Raw genomic sequence first — 20530 nt, 5'->3', positions numbered from 1 at the left:
TAAATACAACAAAATTTGATCTCTTGTTTTCATATATCAATATTTTCCCCCTCTCTTCTTACTGATTGAATCCCTTCCTTTTCATTTTACATTTTCCTGTTCTACTTCCCTATATTCCAGTACAGTACCAGTACAGTACACTGGGCATTTATAAAAGGGTGAAATTGTTAGAAGTGTTAATGTACATGACTGATGTATAATTGGGTATGTTGATACTGATATAATCAGTAAGAAATCTCTCCTTGCAAAACACTGACTGGGTGTGATCCTATTATAGTGAATAAGTGGAAAAGGTAGATAAATGCCTAAATGTAAACAAAACCAAGATCAAATCACTGGAAAACAGGTACTAACTGAAGAGATCTTCATACTACTAAAAAATCTTTCCATTTTAATAGTCTCCATTCAGCATACACACAAAAATAAAAACATGAGAAAACAAGGCAACAAAATGGCTCCAAAAACCTCTAATTCCCCCAAGGAAGATCTAAGGTCCATGGATAGGAAGTAGATAAAAAGTCAAATGGCTAAATTTTCTGACATGACAATGGCAAAAACAAACAAACTCAATAAGCCCAAAGATGATATAACAAGTAAGTCTTAGAAAAATGGTCAAGAAGCTTAAAGAAGCTACAAAAGAAAAACTATCAACATTAACCAAAATGACTCAAAAACGTGAATTGCTAAACTTAGTGGAGGGTTGCCATAAAAAAACAACAAGCAGAAATCTAGGAGGCAAAATTAACGTTCCATTGAAAGTATGGGCGGTAGAAATGGCCAATCTGATAAGTGCGAGAACTAGAAGGTAGGGTTGGTGTACATGAACAAGTACTCAAAGATACTTAAAAGCAAGTAACCAGGGAAAATGGAGCAAACAGATGCGAGATGACATAAAGAAGAATAACTTAAACTTACTAGGAGTTAGAGAAAAAGACAGTATGAATGACATAAAAATATATTCAGATATAGGAACAGAAAACTTTCCAAGCACAGAGAAAGAATTTGACATAGAGGCAAGCAAGGCATATATAATCTGAAATAGCCATAGCCAGAAAAAAAAAAATTCTCCAAGATACATTATGGTCAAAATCCTAGAAATTTAACAAAAGGAAAAAATCTTAAAAGCTGTTCAAGATAATCTCTAATTACAATTCAAGATATACAACAAATAATTTATAAATATTGATATAATAGAATTACAGCAGACTTGTCAACACAAACATTAAAGGCCAAGAGAGCGTGGAGTAAAGTGTTTCAAACCCTAAATGAAAATAACTTTCAACCAGACTAATATAGCCTACAAAATTATCTTTCAAAGTTGTAGAAAAAATTGATATCCAGGAAAAAGACACCTTAAGAAATTCATGAACATCAAATGAGCATTCCAAGATATTATTGTGGCTATCCTACGCAGAGGTAAAAAAGCCAAAAATGTCAAAATATCTGATGAAATGAATACAACAAGAAAGTTGAACAGTTGAACAAAATGGAAAAAAGAAAAAAAAAATTAGAAAATTTTTAAAAATGTTCACAATTCTCCAATCAAAAAATATAGATTGGGGCAACCCACTTGGTACTCCTTCTGTCTCTCTATCAGACAGAAGCTTTCTTTCTCTCAATAAATATATTCTGCTCTTAAAAATTTATAGATTGTTAGGATGGATCAAAACAAACAAACAAACAATCAAACAACCACAATGAAATGCTTCATACATGAAATATATTTAATGGAAAATGATTTTCAAAGACTAAAAATCAAAGGGTGCAAAGCAATATTCCATGCAATGTGAGTCCAAAAGCAAGCAAAGTAGCTCTTCTACTTGAGACAAAATGGACTTCAAGCCATAACTGATCAGATAAGGCAAAGAAGTTCAGTACATATTAATTAAGGTATGATTAAACAGAAAGAGATAGCAACTTTAAGGATACGTTCAACAAATACTAGTGCATGCAGCTTCATAAAATAAACATTGCTATAGGTAAAAGATCACATAAATATCAACACAAGCACAGCAGGCATCCTACATATACAGCTATCACAAATAGATTAACCAGACAAAAAAATCAAAGAAATATTATAGTTACACCATAACTTCAAATGAATGAACAATAAATATCCACAGAGTATTCTATTATACAAAAACACACTGCACATTCTACTCAGCACCATATGGAACTTTCTCCAAAAGAGACCATACAGAACCCATAAAGCTTGCTTAAATACATAAAAAAATCAACATTATCGATATTATCTGATCATATTGCAGTGTAACTAGCAATCAATGGCAAAAGGAAACAAAAATTTACAAATGATGATTACATAATATACTGTCGAACAGCCAATGAATTACAGAACTAAGGAAAAAGTTAAATGATAATGCAAGTAACACATATCAGAATTTATGTGACAAAATAAAAAGACTCCTAAAGAGAGAAGTTTACTACTATGACTGCCCACATTAGAAAAACAAGAAAAGTACAAATAAATAACTAATGATATACCTCGAAAATCCTAGAAAAACTAGAATACAAATCCAAAGCTAGCACAATGACAAAAATCATAATGATCCGAGCAGAAATTAATGAAATCAAGGCTAAAATACAATATAAACAAACATTGAGTCAAGTAGTTTGTTACTGAAAGAATGAGCAAAAGGTAAACTTTAGCTTAACTTACCAAAAGATGAAAAGAAAAGAACCATATCAATGCAATTGGAAATCACAAGGCAAAATCACAATGGACACTGGCAAAATCCAGAAGATTAATAATAGCTCCTTCAAAAACTTGTACTCCTATAAATTGGAAGGGCTAAAAGAAATAAATAGATTCCTAGCCATATATGAATTACCAACACAACCTAAAAAGGCATAAAAATGATGAATGGTCCAATAACAGGCAATAAAATTGAGGCAGTAACAAAAAAAAATCTATCCCTTTAGAAAAATCTATGACCTGATGGATTCACTTGTGAGTTCTGTAATAACTTCTGAGAAGATCAAAAGCCAAAATGCCTCAAACTGTTCAATGAAATTGAAAAAATACTATACACTCATCCTGGAAGTTAGCATCACTGTAACTTGTTTCCAAAATCAGACAATGTTTGAACTAAAAAAAAATTACAGCCTAATCTCTTCAAAAAATTCTCAACAAGATACTGGCAAACAGAATGTAACAAATCATCAAAAAGTTCATACATCATGACCAAGTGGACTTCACTTCAGCAATTCAACAGTGATTAAACATATGCAAGTCAATAAATGTACTATAACAAGTATAAATAAGGACAAATCAGCTAATCATCTCAACAGACAAAGAAATAACTTTTGGAAAAATCCAATATCCATTCATAATACAAATTCTGAAAAAACATGTATACCCAACCTTATCTTAATATACACAAAACCATTTATGCCAAACCTCCGGCCAATATCATATTAAATCAGTGAAAACAGAAAGCCTGTCCTCTAAAATCAAGAAAAAGGCAAGATGTTCACTGCTACTCTTCTGTAAAATATAATACTTGAAAATTTAGCCCAAGTAATAGGCCAAGAATGAAATAAATATGACTTACACAGGAAAAGAAGAAATCAAACCACAGTTACTTGCAGATGACATGATCTTCCATTGAAGAACAAAATCATTACAGCAAAAGATTCCCAGAACTGAAAAAAGAAATTCAATAATATAGCAGGATACAAAATCAACATATGAAAGTTAATAGTGTTCCTGTATACCAGTAAATGAACTCAGCAAGAAAGAAATTAAGAAAACAATACTATTCATAATAATCTCAAGAAACCTTAAATACCTAGAAATTAATATGACTAAGGAAGTGAAAATCTTTCACAATAAAAACTTCTATTCTAGGATACGGAACTAGTATGTTTAATATAGCCATATATTATCAAAAGTGATACAGAGATTTAATGCAAATCCAATCAAAATAACAACAGCATTCCACACCAAACCAAAAAAAAAAAAAATCCTAAAGTTTGCATGAGACCAGAAGAGATCCAGAAAAGCAAAAGAAATCCTGAGCAATAAGAACAAAGCTGAATGCTTCAAAATCTCAGACTTCAAGTAATATTATGAAGCTACAGTGATTAAAAAAAAAGCATTGTACAGGCATGGGGATCAATGCAATATAACAGAATATGCTGAAACCACCCCCCACACACCCAGTCATGTAATTTTGACAAAGGGGCAAAAGATATATCCTGGAGGAAAAATAGCTTGTTTAATAAATAATGCTGAGAAAACTGGCTATCCATAAGCAGAAGATTTAAGCTATATCCATATCTATCATTATGTACTAAACTAAAATGGAAATTGATCACATATAGATTTTAAGACAGAAATATTTGTTAAAAGACAAAATAGGTAAAATTCTTGAAGACATAGAGACAGATATTTTTGAACAGACTGTCAACTGCACCAGAAATACTATCAAGGAACATTAAGTGGCAGTGTATTAAATTAAAAAGGTTCTGGGCAGAAAAGGACACAACTCAGATTGAAAAGAGACAAACTACAGAATGGGAAAAAAATCATCAGCTACTATTCAGCAGAAAATTAACATCTAGAATATATATAACAATAAAAAGAGAAAATAAAACATCCAATTAAAATGGGAAATTGTAATGAACAGACAGTTATCAGAAGAATAAGCAGAAATGGTCAATACATATATCAAAAAATGTTCAATATCCTTGCCATGAGATAAGTACAAACCAAACAGCATTGAAATTCCATCATATTCCAGAAAGACATTCTATCATCGTGAACTTAGAAAACAACTAATACTGGCAAGATGATGAGTAATCAGGAACATTTCTACACTGTTGGTTGGAATATACTATCACTATGGAAATCAGTATGGACATTCCTCCGAGAACAAAAAATAGAACCATTCAGACCAACTATTCTCCTGCTATGTATATTTCTGCAAGATTTAAAGAAACTATATTATGCTTTTATGCACATGCCCATTTTTATAGCTGCACAACTTGGTGGCAGCTAGTTTTAAAATGTATTAGATTTTAAGCAAATAATCATACTAGTGAATGTATAAGTATGTGGCAGGTATAAATTCTATTCTAACAAAGTTAGATATGTAAGAAACATCTTTTTATCTTATTTATTCATATTAGAAGTAAAATCAACAGAATTAGATGGACCTATATCTTGATTAGGATTCTCAGTGAAAATTGAAATTGTAAAATACTAAATATACTGTAAAACTTAATTATGTGTGACTCTAAGAATCTACTTCCATGCACCATCTTAGTACACTAAAATATCAGCAATGTACCCCAATGATACTTCATCCCCAAATACCCACTCCCACACTGCACTGGAGTTCAAAACATTTAAAAGTATGCAGCAACTTTGGTTCATAATGGTAAACTTGTATGATCAAATGTGAAAACCTCTATGATACCTGGATATTAATATTTGGGGAATGATTATATGTTTATTTTCAGACTTGATGAATTTGATGTTCTTTGAAAATAATTTTAGTGGGGATACCAAGTGATCATTATAATACTATATAGGCAGTTATCTTGATCATGTAGGCAGTTAGAAAGTTTGGGTTATAATGGAATTTAAGTGTTTAACTTGTCTAACCATGTAAAAGAGAGCAAGAAGTAAATGTATTTTTTTTCTTTTGTAGAAGATAACTGAGAAGAGGAGCTGAAGAGGTGTAGAAGTGAGTGACCAAAAGTGCCAAATATTGCTTTAATAATCAAGTAAGATGAATCCTGAAATAGGGAACACTGAAATGTGTCCATTGTATTTCATAACTTATATTTCATAACATGGATTCATAATTGATAATCTTAGTGAAAGCTGTTGTGAAATGGTGAGGACAGAAGTCAGATTAGAGTAGGCTGATGAGTGACTAGAATTGTGAAAACAGAAAAGGAAAAATTTTCTGTGTAAATTTAGCTATTTGTAGAAGTACACACAATCTCAGAAGAATTTTTCTTCCCCCCAAATAGGAAAGATTTAAGTAATAAAGGGAGACAAAGTGTTTTTTTTTTTACATTAAGACTATGCAGACATAGGGCTCACTGTCTAGGTCAACAATGTAGAGGCTAACATTTTCTTATATTTTCTTCATTAATGATTTATGTGTATTTTCAAGTTGCAATGTCCAATATGGCATACTCTATGTCACATGTGGGTACAACTATTTTGATTTAACTAAAATTAAATTTAAACACCAGTTAAGCTTCACTAGTCATACTTCAAGTATTCAATAGCCACATGTGTTAACTGGCTACCATATTGAATAGCACAGATATAGAACATTTTCACCATCAGAAGAACTTATATTGGAAAGAGTCTCCTCACAGCAAGTTAGGTGAAAGTTGTTATGTAATCAGAAGAACCAGTTTAGAGTTGGAGTCCCACGTGCACTCTTCACTAGTTTTTGAATTTAGATAAATCACAACCTCTTTGTCTTTCCTGTAAAGCTGCTACTACCTTTCCTATCCATTTCACAAGATTGATGAGAAAAGCAAAGAATAAGAATTCAAAGATAAACTTTATACTTTTCAATATAAAATGCTGTAAACTTGTAAAGAGCACTGACTATAGTGTAAATTACTCAGTTTCTTCTAGCAAAATGGAGATTATGACAATATTAACAACATAGAGCTGCTGTTATATTTAAGTGAATTATTATGTATAAATAACATTTAGGTTTTGCCTGGCATATAATAACAAATCAGTAAAATTAGCTGTTATTATTGTTGTAGGCATTCAGCATCAAGGACACGTGTAAAGCTAAAAGTAGGCTTAAAAAGTTGAACAATTAAAATCTTCATAATTTCAGAGTAATAAGAATATTCTTCCTTAGAAGAGTCTGATATTCTACAATTTTAGTCATTTGTGGTAAGGTACCTTCAATGGCTAGCTTTTCTTAATAAATAACTACCTGTTTTCTCTATTGATATTCACTTTTTAGTTAATTTCATTCAATGTCAAGACTAAACTTGAAACTTTAGGCTCAATCTTTCTTGAGTTCAATATTCATGTATCTGACTATGCAGACATGACTCTAAGATTACCATGAGTAAAATTACTCTCTTCCTCCTCAAGCCAAATTCTCCTTCAGAATTGTTAGTCTTAGTGACACCTATTAACGCAGTTGCTCAAACAAGGAACACTGGTATTATCTGATTCCTTTTATGCTCTTTATCCTCTCTTAGACACTTCATCAGAATCCTGCCACTTATTTCCACTGCTATCATTCTGGCTCAAACTAACATCATCTCTCACTTAGCAAAATACACTTCTCACAGATTTCTCTGCATTTACTCTTATGTTCAAATAGTCTATTCTCTTGTAATGATCTTTCTTCAAAAGTAAAATTGCTCACATCAGTTTCCTGCTTAAAATCTCTCCTGGCTTTCTTATTGTGCAGGAAATAAACACCAACCGCATAAAGGGACACACATACAAACATCTTTCCCACCTCTTCTTTTTTTTTTCCTTGACTTTTAGTGCTAATTAACATCTTCTGTTAGGGGCCTTGATTACCTTCATACTTTATAAGGCAAAATGAGACATCTGAGTGGAAAATCATAAGCTGGATTTTGTAAAACTATTGTTGTTGGAAACATAAAAAAGTTATATGCTTTGTCTCTCTTCTTTTTAAAAAGTAAAGGTTATTATTGTTCACAGTAGCCCAATTCAGGTAGAAACCCCAAATGCTGAAAAACTCCTTAGGCTTGATCTAAGTAGTTCAAGTTAGAGAGGTTTTTTTTTGTTGTTGTTGTTGTTGCTCGTTCGTTTTATACTCTTGTCTACTGTGTAAAAGCTTCTTATTCCATGTGACAAAGCCCGATTGAAAACAGGGCTGAGATAGGTTTGCAATCCTGTGTTCTACTATTTCCATAGGCACTAACACAAGGAAGTCTCACAACCAGATACCATTTCTTGACTACATCTCACACTCTCTACCCTTAGTAGGCCCTGAGGTTTAAGAAGGCCATGGAAATTCAAGGCTAAGGTGACAAACTCTAGAGTCAAACTTCCTGAGTTCAAATTCCAGCTGAGACAATATTACATAGTAGTAGGCAAATTCATTTTAAATCTTTCTCAGCCCAGTTCCCCAATCTGCAAAATGGGGATAGTGATAGTACTTACCTCATGAGGTTCTTGTGAAGAATAAATGGGATAATCTTCATAATGGACTTGAGACCTGAAACTTAGTAAGAATTCAACTAAAGGAGTACTGTTTTCATTTGAAAACCCACCCAGTTTTTGCTGATAACCTATGAAGTCAGCAATAAAGGTGGTTGAAATTGAAAAAGCTATGTCTTTATTCAAATCAGTATCTATACAATCCTTATGCTATTATATTTCCATTTATACTTATGCTACTTATGAAAGAGAAGCTTCTCAGTCATTGCTTTTCTCTAAATCACTTCTCAAACTTTTAGATCATTTTGAGAACCAACAGTCTAAAACATAAATACTTTTCTGTTATAATGCCTGTAATTTATCTGGCAAACAGATTTTCCTATACCTGCACCCACATCTACATTTTCTCTTCTTTTCCCTACAGCAATGGTTTCCAAGGTATAGTCCCTTGCCCAGTAGAATCTGCATCAGCAGCACTTGGAAACCTGTTAAAAATGCAGATTCACAAGGTCAATCTTATACCTACTGAGTCAAAGACTCTTAGGATAGGACAGAGCAGCAATCCATGCACACTATTAAAACTTTCAAGAGCTTCTTCTAATGGCTACCTCAAATACTAAATATAAGGTAAGCATGCTTATGCTGTCATGTTTCACATTAGTCATTCCTCATTCAGCTGTTCTTTTCACTTTTCTAGATGCCAACAGGGTTAACAACATGGAATATCTACCTAAAACTCTATTACAGAAGATTAATATAGCTACTGATAAAACAGTCCCATAAAGTTCTTTTATAACTTAAATGTTTTAGTCTATGTGATGTAGGTTAACTAGAAAACATGTTCTTTGCTGCTCAGTGGAAGCTCTACTTAAACCTCAGGCAGAAAAAAATAAACTAAAGTAAGAGAAAAGTTAAGAGGCTGATAGTATGGAAGGATTTTCTTTATAATATGGAGACTGGTTATACAAGATAATTCTACTATGCTATAGATTCCCTAAAAGTTTTTGTATTCTTTTACTCTATCAATAGAAATTAAAGAGGTCAAGACAGTAATTGCATTTAATGTTCCCAACCTCCATTTCTTAGCTTTCACAACACTCCATTTATTTTTTTCCCATGGAAGATTAAAAATAAATAGTTTATCAAAGGTTTTCATACTACTTGACTAGAATAACAAAGGTACACCCTACTAGGTATTATAGAATACATAAAATTAACTACCACTGGACCTCAAAAGAAGAATTTTCCCTAATAAATTCTATTCTCTACCTATCTTTTGTTTGCTCTTTCTCCAGTTGCACCCTGGAACAGCCTTTCAATCCAGACACCTCAACCCTGGACTGCTAACAGAAATTCCCCAACTTTTGTCAATCCATATAGTCTCACTAAATTTTCTTTCAGAATTGCTTTCACATAATTTTCCTGCTCAAAAGCCTACAAGGTTTTCTTATGTGGTACCATATTACATGCCATACATCTAAACCCTTCTGCACAGCTTTATAATCTGGTTCCATTCTTCATTTAATGCTCTTCTGTATTTTTTTCTTAAGAAATAAGTCCTCTTCATTAGGATAACTGCAAAATTCCTTTGCACTTTCTTAGGGCACAGTTGAAGAAACAAAGAAAAGAAAAACAGACACTGAAATCCCTAACAGCAAAAGTTTATTTATTTGAAGTTAAGGAATATGTTTAATGCATGCTGAGAAAATAGTCATACTCTAAACTTATAAGTTACTATCTGACAAGAATACAAGAAGATACACAACTATTAGAACAAGGTTATCACAACACTTACACACTAGTAGAACAATGTTATCAGAACACACACACACACACACATATATATATATCACCTATTTTTATATTATACCAATTTCATGGACAGCACATCTTTTAACTCCTCACTGGCTATTTGAGTAAATAGCATTCTAGGTTAACCCTTATGACTGGGGAATAGAGAAAAAATACAAGTGGTGAGTATCACAACATTTCAGAGAGATCCCAAAGGTATCAATACAACATTAAGATTAATTAAGATACAGTGTTTGAATTTTTGTGTGAAACAATATTCAATAATATTTAGCACATAAGAAGACACTGCTTTGGTCCATCCACTCTTTCCAGCTTTTCAAAGTGCTTCCTGGCATTGCGGATGTTGATCAGAGTTGCTGCAGAAGCTGAGGGTAGGGGTGGGGAGATACCCAACAGAATAAATATGGGCAGAGAAAGGAATGTCTGACTAGTAAAAACAAATAAACAAAAAGAGCCAAATCCTTCAGTGTATGTCACAGAGAACATACAAGAATAAGAAGTCCCAAGTTACTATGGTTTAATTTTTCTGAAGCAACAGATTTGTTCATATTCCAAATGTAAAATTTCTAAAATGTTTTGGTTTGGGTTAGTAGAACAAAGCCCATTAGCTTATGCTATGTTTTAATATTAATCTAAAGTAGGAAAACACAGCTGGTAGGAGATGATTCAAGGTCTAAGAACATCTTAGTAATACTGAAGAAGTTCAGAGGTCATAGTAGACATGGCAACTAAAATATGGAAGCACTAAATGCTTCCCTTCATGCCAAAATACAGGAATATGGTACAAAGGAATATATACAATGACACATAAAATCACTCTATTAATAGCGTAAAGGTAACATGAACTAGTTTTTTTTTTTAAAAAATATACCATATGGAGCATAAATTACAGATTTGGGGTCTCTTTTCTTTAAAATTGTTGGATTTGCTAACTTGCTATCTGAAATTTCCACTGAGAAAGCAATACTATAGAAGTTGTTCTCAGTTTCAAAATATTAATCTATTAAATAAATGTTATCTACCACTAGTAATTAAAATATTTTTAAGCTGCAATAAGATACAAGTAACATAAAATATACTATGTTTGCCATTTGTAAGTGTACAAGAAAATGAGATTAAATTCACATTGTTGCACAACCATCCCCACTATAAAATAGTTTTTAAGTATTTAATAAAATATTACCTCTAGGACAACTGTTTATAAACAGAATGTGACTTTGAAACTATGCTAGCTAAGTTTAAACTTACGAATGGATGGATCAGACATCACGACCATCACATAAGTGTTAGATGTAAAGATATCAATGAAAGCAGCAAAGTTAGAGTTCCTGACTTCCATACTCTGGAAAGAGGCAGCCAGTTTGCTGTACAAGAAATAAGAAAATCCCATTTAGCTCAGTGGCACAAGCACCTACCTGGCAAATGCAAGGTTGTGAGTTCAATCCCCGGTACTAAAAAGCAATTAAGAACATTTAAAAAAACAAAAATATAAGAATTTTTTATCTTTTAGGCTATTTTATAGAATTATATCTCCATGTGCCACTTCATTATAACAGTTTCTAAAGACATTCTAAAAATGAATTTAACTGATTTTTTGTCATACTAAAGACTAAATTCAGGGCTGTCTCACTAAGCTATATTTGCAGGCCTTTCTCAAATTTTATATTTTGACACAAAGTCTTACTAAATTGTTAAATTACTCAAAATAGGCTTGAACTGGTGATCCTCCTGCCTCAGCCTACCAGAATGCTGGGATTACAGTATAACACCACGCCCAACTTTAAAATATCCTGCAAGTTACTAGAATGTCAAGTAAGTTAAAACATAGATATTGACTAAGAACTAAAAATAGAGGCCTAGATACATGTTAAAAATGCTGTCATAAATATTTTCTCTAATATTTAAGAATAAGTATCCTAAGGTGAATTTTCTTATCTTTGAGATTAATGACTATATCTTTGTAATGTGACATTTAGATTCAAGAAATGATTTCATGTAGCAAAAACATTCTAGAAAGTCTCAAAGTATTTTAAAATGTAAAGTAGATAAACTTATATCCACTCTCCAGGTGTAAATTTTACCAAAAGAAGAATTTTCATTTTTGCATCTTTACTACATTGTGATGTTTAGCCATCCTTTCTTCCTGTGTTAAATAAGATTCAAATCTATTTATTCAAAAATGATGCATGATTAGAAATTTCTAGACTTTTCTATATCAATTTTGAAATCAGTATCTATTTTTATTACTAAAATTTTATAGTAAAGTTTTGTAATTAGTCCAACAAGTTTTCCTTCTTTATCAAATTATCTTGGGAATTCTGTTTCTTTGAAAGTCATACCAAATATCTTGAAAGAGCACTGTTTAATATTGTTCATACACTTCTGTACCAGTTAAATTTGAGTTGAAGGACAATGGCATGCCCTACAACAAACTGTAGGCAGCCTTAGAGATTTTCTTTTTGATAAGAGAAAGTACTGTGAACACATAAGTGCAGTCAAGTATAGTCAATTGAATCTCTTAAAAAATGATGTTTTTTTTTTAAAATAATACCTTAAGATCTCTTACCTGCAACTCAGTTTGAATTGTTTAATAATGTTGCTGATTTTCTCAAATCTATGGGCATCACGCTGTTCTTTACACTGATAATGAGAAATCACCTGTGAGAAAGAAAATTATCTTAAGAATGTATGCAAACTACTAATATTACTTTCTGCTGCTATAGGAAGAAGATCTCTCTTGGTTTCTGGGTCATCTATGTTTTCTTGATATACTTGTTACATAGTTTACTGTCTCTTTCCCTTTGCCCATTTACTTGTTAGTAATGTACATGATTTCAACATCCATTTGGATGACTTATCCAGTTTTACTCGATTATAACTGTATTAAACCATGTAGGGTGGTCTTTGATGTGTGATGATTTACAATGGTGAGAGAATGATATGCATTCAGTAGGAACCATACTTCAAATGTATCCAGCATGGTACATATGGTCCACAACTCTCTTTGGATGCTGAGCAGCAGCAGTGAATCATATCTCTTTGTTACCCATGAGATCACAGAAGTAAATAATCCATACTTTTTAATGTACTTGCATTGTTAAGCTATGATATGTGGTAGGACAGGTATCTTACATGCATTTTCAACTTACACTGGTTTTATCAGTATATAACTTGATCATTTGTACTTTGGTTCACAAGTTCTTTCTTGATTACTTTAATCGTTAAATGTTCATTTTATTTCAACCTTTCATACGATATTCTTCAATATTAAAAATACAAATCAAAAATGAAAATAAGCAAAAATATCTTGCTGTTCTTGAAGTACATTTACTATATTTAATGAAATCAGTATAACTCTAGAATAATACTGAACAAGCTTTACTAGATCACTCCAACATAAGGGTTTCATTATTATTTATTATTAGTCATAAGTCAATTCAGAATGAACTCTCACAATTGAAAATACCTTCCTTAACATTTTCAGATTTTAATAAATCCACAATAGCATTCTAAATACTAATACACAGATGAAAAGTTTCTAGTAAAAGACAAAACAGACACTCACCAGAAGAAAATTCATAGGGAAATTCTTTGAGAAATGTGATATTTTCAAAATACAATTCGTATACCAATGACAGAAGAAATCTACCTTGCTTACTGTAAGCACCTCGGTTAAACAGTCATTTGCACTTACACTTGGCCTTCAAGAGAAACAAAAGCTACCTATTACTATTAATGTGGAATAGAGAGTTTATATTAGGTTATTCTCTATGATCATGTGTGGCAGATGTGGCAGGAAAATGCTGCTGAAGCAGGATTCTGTAATGCCATGCACATTAACAGCTTAATCGTGTGTTGCTAATCACAACAGGAGAAAAAAATGGGCTTAGAGTAGTAAATCTAAGCAAGCATCAATATCAGTGAGCTGAGGCAAAAGACATGCTAGTTAGGACTCCTTGATTCAGCTGTGGCAGCTAGCAGAAAGGATAGCTCCCTTATACTACTATAGTTACAAATAATTTTTCCACAAAAGAAGGGAGTGGTATGAAGAAACTGCCCTTTAGATTCTTCACTCTCTAATGTGATAGCTACAAAAAGAATTAATGCTTAATAACTTTTCACCTACATGCCAAGGCAATTGCTAAATGTTACCTCTTAATTCACAAGTTAATCTTAATATAGATACTATTTTTCCCACTTTACAGAAAGGGAAGCAAGCTCAGAGAGATTAAAAACAGTGTCTAAAATCACCAAGCACTATTAGAGGTAAAAAATTTCTAGGATCTACTGTAGAGTTATATTTATTAAGCTAGATAGCAATTATTTACAAAATGTGTTGTCACATTTCAAATTAGTTCTTATTAAAGTTATTTTAAAAATACATGTGATACTAGATTTTGTGTCTCCTGCTTAGGTTTATACAAAAAGTAGGATCTTTGATAAATTCAATTTATATAAAAAGTAAAAATAGTAACATGCCTGTTTCTCCCTCCAATTCTCTCATCTTAGCTACAACACTGAGTTGGCCACTTTACCTCTACCAAGTTAAAAGTTTTAAATTCAGTCCTTTAGATAAAAAGATGGGAAGAGAGTTTTCTGTAAGAGGAAATATCCTACATTTTACAATAAAGGAGAATAAGAAAAATGAATCCTTTATCACAAATGAACAGTTGTTAGAACAAATAATCTAAACTGTCTAAGGCATACCTGCCCAAATCTAAGTTTGACTACTAAAGGGCTACACACCAAAGTTCTTCTTTCAGATCATTTGTTGATAATACTACTTTATAAACAATGCTAAGCATGCTAAAGTAATGACAAAGTGGGAAATGGTTATTCTGAAAGTGGCAACATGCTGTTCTCTGCTGTTAAATAAAAGTATGGTGTAAAGTGTGTCTCGAGAGCAGAATGCTCCTACCAGAAAAGTAGCTCTCTCAAACAGAAGTACTTCATCAGCTTCAATAATTTCAGCAAAATTTCTTAGGTTCATTTCCAGTTGCTGAACATTGGGAATCAGGTGATAAACAATGCTGGACCATGCCTAACAGGACAGAAGCACAATATAATATTACAAACAGGTACCCAGACCCTGACCTTTGAAATGAATACACACATTAAAATATAGACAGAAAAATATGATGATATTTGAGACCCAGACAAATACTGACATTAAATATAACACATATGAGTTGAAAAATAAAACTAACATTGACTTTCCCTTGAGTTGAATTTTTGAAGTTCATACACTTTTATGAAATGCTAAAGAAACTTCTTTCCATTGAAAATTGAAAATAAACAAGCAATTTAATGCCATCATATTGCCGTAGGAAAAAAGTTTGCAAAATGTGATCTACCACTTGCAAAGTTTCTAATCTATACGTTCAACAAATATTTAACAGTATACATCCAAGATCAATTTTGTGAAAAATATTAGAGCAAAATGGACAAATGGCCCTTTCCCTCAATGGTACAATATGTCATTACAAGAGAAATTAGTGGCATTATCATTCCCCAAGTTTTGTTGTCATCTGTGAATATCACTAATACAATGGAACTTTAAAAGTGCCTAAAACTAACTTCATCCAGAATATGACTAATGTAAACAATTGAAATTAACCACACCCTCCCTCAATTCTCTTGACTCTTCTATTTGTATTTCCATACTTCCTTCACTCTCACTCCATTTTTTCTGGTTAAGTGTACTGTGTTCTTTCCCATACTAAAGGGCAGGAACCTGATCTTAAATCATTTGAGTATGCAATAGCGTCAAGCACATAGGCAATGAGTGCTTACTGAATAAAACTTAATAGAAAAATTTAAGTCTGTTCTATGCAACATTGATTTAAGAGATAGAAGTGTCATGTCTCTGCTCCAATTAGTTTTATCACTTAGGCATAGGACTTCAGGTTCCAGGTTCCCAGGTTGGTGTTAATGTCACTGCTGAATTTACCTTGGAGAAGGCACCAAAGCTAACCACAGCAGAGACATTTTCACTCACAGCAGTGTTGTGATTAGCCAATTGTCTTTGGTCTCGTGTTATGTATTGCCATCCTTCACACCGCAGTTGGCTCTTATCAGTGCGTCATGTCCATCCTTATTCACGGTTACCTGTTCTATGGGAATAAGGCTTTGAGAGAAATCCGGCCCATAATAATCTAGAACAGTACTTCCTAGACAGGTATCTCAAAATGATGTTATTAGAATGAGGCTGGGTCAACATAATATTGGGAAAAAATAAATTCGTTTTTTTTAATGCAATGGTATTTTTAAAGTTCAATGCTTTTTCTCCTTGTCAAGTCAGGCTTCTGTAATTCTGATTGTAGATACTTGTCAAATGCAGTTGATACTGAGGCTGTAGCTACAAGTGACAGAGAAGGATCCTTTGCCACCTAGTCAGACTTATCAATGGGTACCAGAAGCAGTCTGAAGGAAAGGTCTGACCACAGAAAGACACAAAATGAGCCAGTCATTAAATAACTCTATCAGTAGGAAAAAGGCAAGAAGCAGGAGCCTATGTGCCAATAAGTTAATTTCAACTTCATCAATACAGAAGTTATAATCTCTTCAATTACTGCAAACACTGTGACATCTATTCTAACCATGGAAACAATCCCTCTGGTTGAAAGAATGCTGGTCTCCAATTTGGTATGAAAGTTGAAGCTGCTGTCCTCCAGGCATAATGTCTCAATCTAAGACTCCTTTTTCAAACCACTCCACTAAATATTTTTCTACTGTTACTATTCAAATTTAAAGAAGATTAGCTTATACCATTATCATGTAGCCATAAGTGAGCACTACACACAAGTCTAATAAGAAATGATACTACAATAAGTCAGAATTATGATAGCCAGTATGTGAACTTCTGGTATCATAAAGATCAGTATTAAATTAATCACAGCCAAACCGGTTAATTCAATGTGGTTTTGTAGCAATGTTGTCCCAATGTAATATCAAAACTGAGATCTGTTAGTGTTACATTTGATATTCTTCAAGCAACTTGTTGTAGATTACCCCTTTTCAAGTACACTAAATCTAGCTTGATATTCTTGAAGCAATACATCTTTTTTTAGTATAAAAAATCTAGATGACTATGAAATGGCTTAAAATCTTTTCATTTTGTTAATATGCTTCTAGCTTTTTTTCATGATCTTAAAATGAGAGAACTCAGAAACACACATACCTTATAAAGAGTTTCATCCCAAATAGATGTTCGGAAACAAGAACATTCCAATGGGCGAGACAAACGTCTCAGATCTTCTTCTCGCTCTCTAAAAATCTGAATTAAAAAGTCCAGCACACTGATCAGCACATAACAGTTCCCCTCTTTGACTGGATAATCTAATCTGTAACTATTTTAGCATATTTTAATCAAAAGTTCCTTATTAAGAGGAATTTTGAGTATATACATTAATTCACAAACCAGGATGGCAGAAATTATTTCAGGTCAGGTCTAAAACATCAATGGTTAATAGAATTATTTAGGCTTATGCTGCTTGTGTGCCCTATACTTGGAAAATAAATTTTGTCATAAAGAAGAATCATAACACATTTTCAACACTCCAATTCACCAAATATGGCTCAATTTAAGATGATGATATCTGTATCAAGATTTTGTATCAAACTATTTTTAAGCTATGTGTCTTTTGGTCATGTACTTGTATACATATATTCATATATATTATTAACAAATGCATTGTATTTACTTCACTGTGTATATATAGCCCTCCACATATACAAAAGTTCTACCTATCTTAGATGTTTCTATGTATATGTGCTAACATATACATGAAATTTTCTCTGTACAAATATACATGCATTGATATTTTTCCTTGAGTGGGTGGATTAGTTGTATACATTGGATACATTATGATGGTTAATTTTATGTGTTAACTTGTCTAGACCATAGTCTCCAGACATTTGGTCAAACAACATTCTGGATGTTAATGTGAAGATATTTTGAGAATACAGTAATATTTAAATAAGTAATTTTGAGTAAAGCAAAGTAATAATGAAGGGGGGCCTCATTAGTTGAGTTGAAAACCTTAAGACTAAAAGACAAGTACACTGAAGAAAAACAAATTCTTCCTCTAGGTTGCCTTTTGACTCCAACAGCAACATAAATTTTTCAATGGATCTCTAGTCTGCTTGTCCTACAGGTTTCAGAATTGTCAGCCTTCATCATTAGTAAATCCAATTCCTTAAAATAAATCATCCTTTCCCTCTTCTCTCAGTCTCTGTATCTTCATGCCAGTTTAAAAGACCTAGAGCCCTTTGAACAAAGGGGAGCTGAATCCACTTAAATACATTGCCAAAATTTATACCATTAATTTTCCCGTTTCCCCCAAATGGAGGTACAGCTTTTTACCAGGGTGACCACACATTAGGGAAAAGGAAAGGCTCAGACCTTTTAGAGAATATTGGGCTCTGAAGTAACACTAATTCCACGAGACCCACAATGTTGTTGAGGTTCACCAGCCATGTCTTAAGAATATCAAGTGTTCAATGGAGTTTTAGCACAGGTTTGTCATACAGTGAATCTATATTCTAGATGTTTCCAAAATTCTAGAATGCGTAATTGGAAAACACTTACTTAGCAACTGCTAAAATTCTTAAACTAATTCCCTCACCTGAAGAGTAAGGACTCTCATGGATAGAAAAAGCCAAATGAAAGCCATTGGAACTGCATCCTAGATATCTATCTACCTAGATAAACAATAAAGCAAAAGCAATACTGAGTTCCTGAAGGGACTTTGGAGAATTAGTGAAAGATGCAGGATTAAGGAATCCACTATATCCTTGTTAAGCTTGCCACTTCTGTCTTTGTAAACAGAAGATTTTAGACAGTGGATTATCAGATGTTAGGCCACATAGTAACTATACAATTACAGGCTTTTGTGCTTTCATTGCTTGAGCAAACTAACACATTCCCTGGTACCTGTATGTAACTATTTTCAAGAAATGCATTTTCCTTCTATTATGGTTTGGGCTTGGATTGCCCCCCAAGCCTCACGTAGTCATGGAGGTGGCTGAATCTAGTGTTTGTGACTGGTTCCTTGTCTAGTGTTAGGATTGGTGGAGTGAGCGCTGTATCTGCCCAGGTGCAGGGAGCCAGTATACAATATGAGAGAGAGGAGGAGGCATGATTTTCCCCTTTTTGCCTTGTTTGCGCTTGCTGCTTGTGGCAGTCATGAAAGCTCAGCCACATCACCCTGTTTTGGAGACAGCTGAATATGGACTGAATCCTCCAAAAAATGTGAGCTAAATAAACCTTTCCTTGTTTCACTTTGGGCATCAGGTATTTTGTCTCAACAACAAAAAAAGAATAACCAAGACATCTCCATACTTGTCTATAAAACACACCAGCTTACTTTCAAGTGGCAAAGCCAAAAATATCATTGACATATTTGAGGGTGATAATGACTCTACCCTATGCCAAATCTGTTTTGTTGGGATTTGATTGTGTTCCACTTACAAGACATTACATTGATGACATTATGCTAATAGGACCCAGTGAGTAAGAGGTAGTTGCTCTAAATTTACTAGAAAAATAGGGGTATTTTCAGTACAATTTCCAGGAATTCAGTGAGGCATGATGAGATATCCTTTTACTGGGAAGGATGAGCTGTTGCATATGTCTCATGCTACAACCATGAAAGATGCACAGTGTCTAGCACAATGTCTATCCTCTTTGGATTTTGGAGGTACCATATTCTTTTGGGTGTATTATTCTAGCACATTTACTGAGTAATCCAAAAGGCTTCTAGTTTTGAGTGGGGCATAGAAGAAAAGGCTTTGCAATAAGTCCACATTATTGTGCAAGCTCCTCTTTTCTTGGCCTGTATCACCTAGCAAATCTAATGATAACCTAAGTGTTAGTAGTGGATAGGGGTGCTGTTTATAGGCCATGGCAGGTCCCCATAGTTGAACAATATTCCACATCTTTAGAATATTGAATCAAAGCTCTGCCATCTTCCATATGTAACTACTCTTCTTTTGATAACTCTTGGCCTACTACTGGCTCATAGTATGTACACTTAACCATGGCCCCCACAAGACCTGAGCTACCCATTATGAACTGGGTGTTATTTAACTTCATGCCATAAGGTCGGGTGTACACAGATGTACTCCATTACCAAATTCAAGATATATATATCAGACCATGTTCATAAAGACCATAAGGACACAAATAAGTTACAAGTAGAAGTAGCCCAAATGCCCATGACCTCCACAGCTACATTGCCTTTTCTCCAAGCCTGCTCTTAGGACTTCATGAGGAGTTCCCTACAACCAAGTGACTGAGGAAAATAAGACCAGAACCTGGTTTAACATATGGTTTCTGCATGATATAAATACATCACCTAGATATGATAAGCTGCGACCCTGTAGCTCATTTTTGGAGCATCCTTAAAGGAAAGTGATAAAGATAAAATCCTCTCAGTGAACAGAACTTTCAGCATCTGGCTATTCCCTTTGTTATGGAGGTGAAATGTTCAGATAAACAATTATATACCAACTCATGAGATGTAGCCATTTGCTGTATGGACAACGACTTGGAAGAACATC

General features: G+C 33.2%; 1 protein-coding gene across 8 annotated transcripts in view; it reads right to left on the bottom strand.

The window, feature by feature from the left end:
* Window positions 1-20530, bottom strand: part of Rragb (Ras related GTP binding B) — a 75283-nt gene that overhangs the window by 18507 nt on the left and 36246 nt on the right. For 6 of the 8 annotated variants that reach the window (XM_063245980.1, XM_063245982.1, XM_063245975.1 and 3 more), the window contains 5 exons: window positions 17148-17243; window positions 14886-15008; window positions 12534-12625; window positions 11216-11331; window positions 9801-10332 (listed from right to left, as the gene is read on the bottom strand). In XM_063245980.1, the coding sequence (XP_063102050.1) occupies window positions 10235-10332; window positions 11216-11331; window positions 12534-12625; window positions 14886-15008; window positions 17148-17243 (525 nt within the window). In that variant the 3' untranslated portion in view covers window positions 9801-10234. Of the gene's footprint in view, window positions 1-9800; window positions 10333-11215; window positions 11332-12533; window positions 12626-14885; window positions 15009-17147; window positions 17244-20530 lie in introns of those variants that run through there. The other 2 variants (XM_063245976.1, XM_063245977.1) reach the window with 1 other exon arrangement.

Source organism: Cavia porcellus, unplaced genomic scaffold (assembly GCF_034190915.1).
Source record: "Cavia porcellus strain 051 isolate PalLab524CR breed Dunkin Hartley unplaced genomic scaffold, mCavPor4.1 scaffold_3, whole genome shotgun sequence".
In the NCBI taxonomy this organism is placed as follows: domain Eukaryota; kingdom Metazoa; phylum Chordata; class Mammalia; order Rodentia; family Caviidae; genus Cavia; species Cavia porcellus.
The sequence above is the reverse complement of the archived record's forward strand: the minus strand, read 5'-3'. Positions and strand labels throughout refer to the sequence as shown.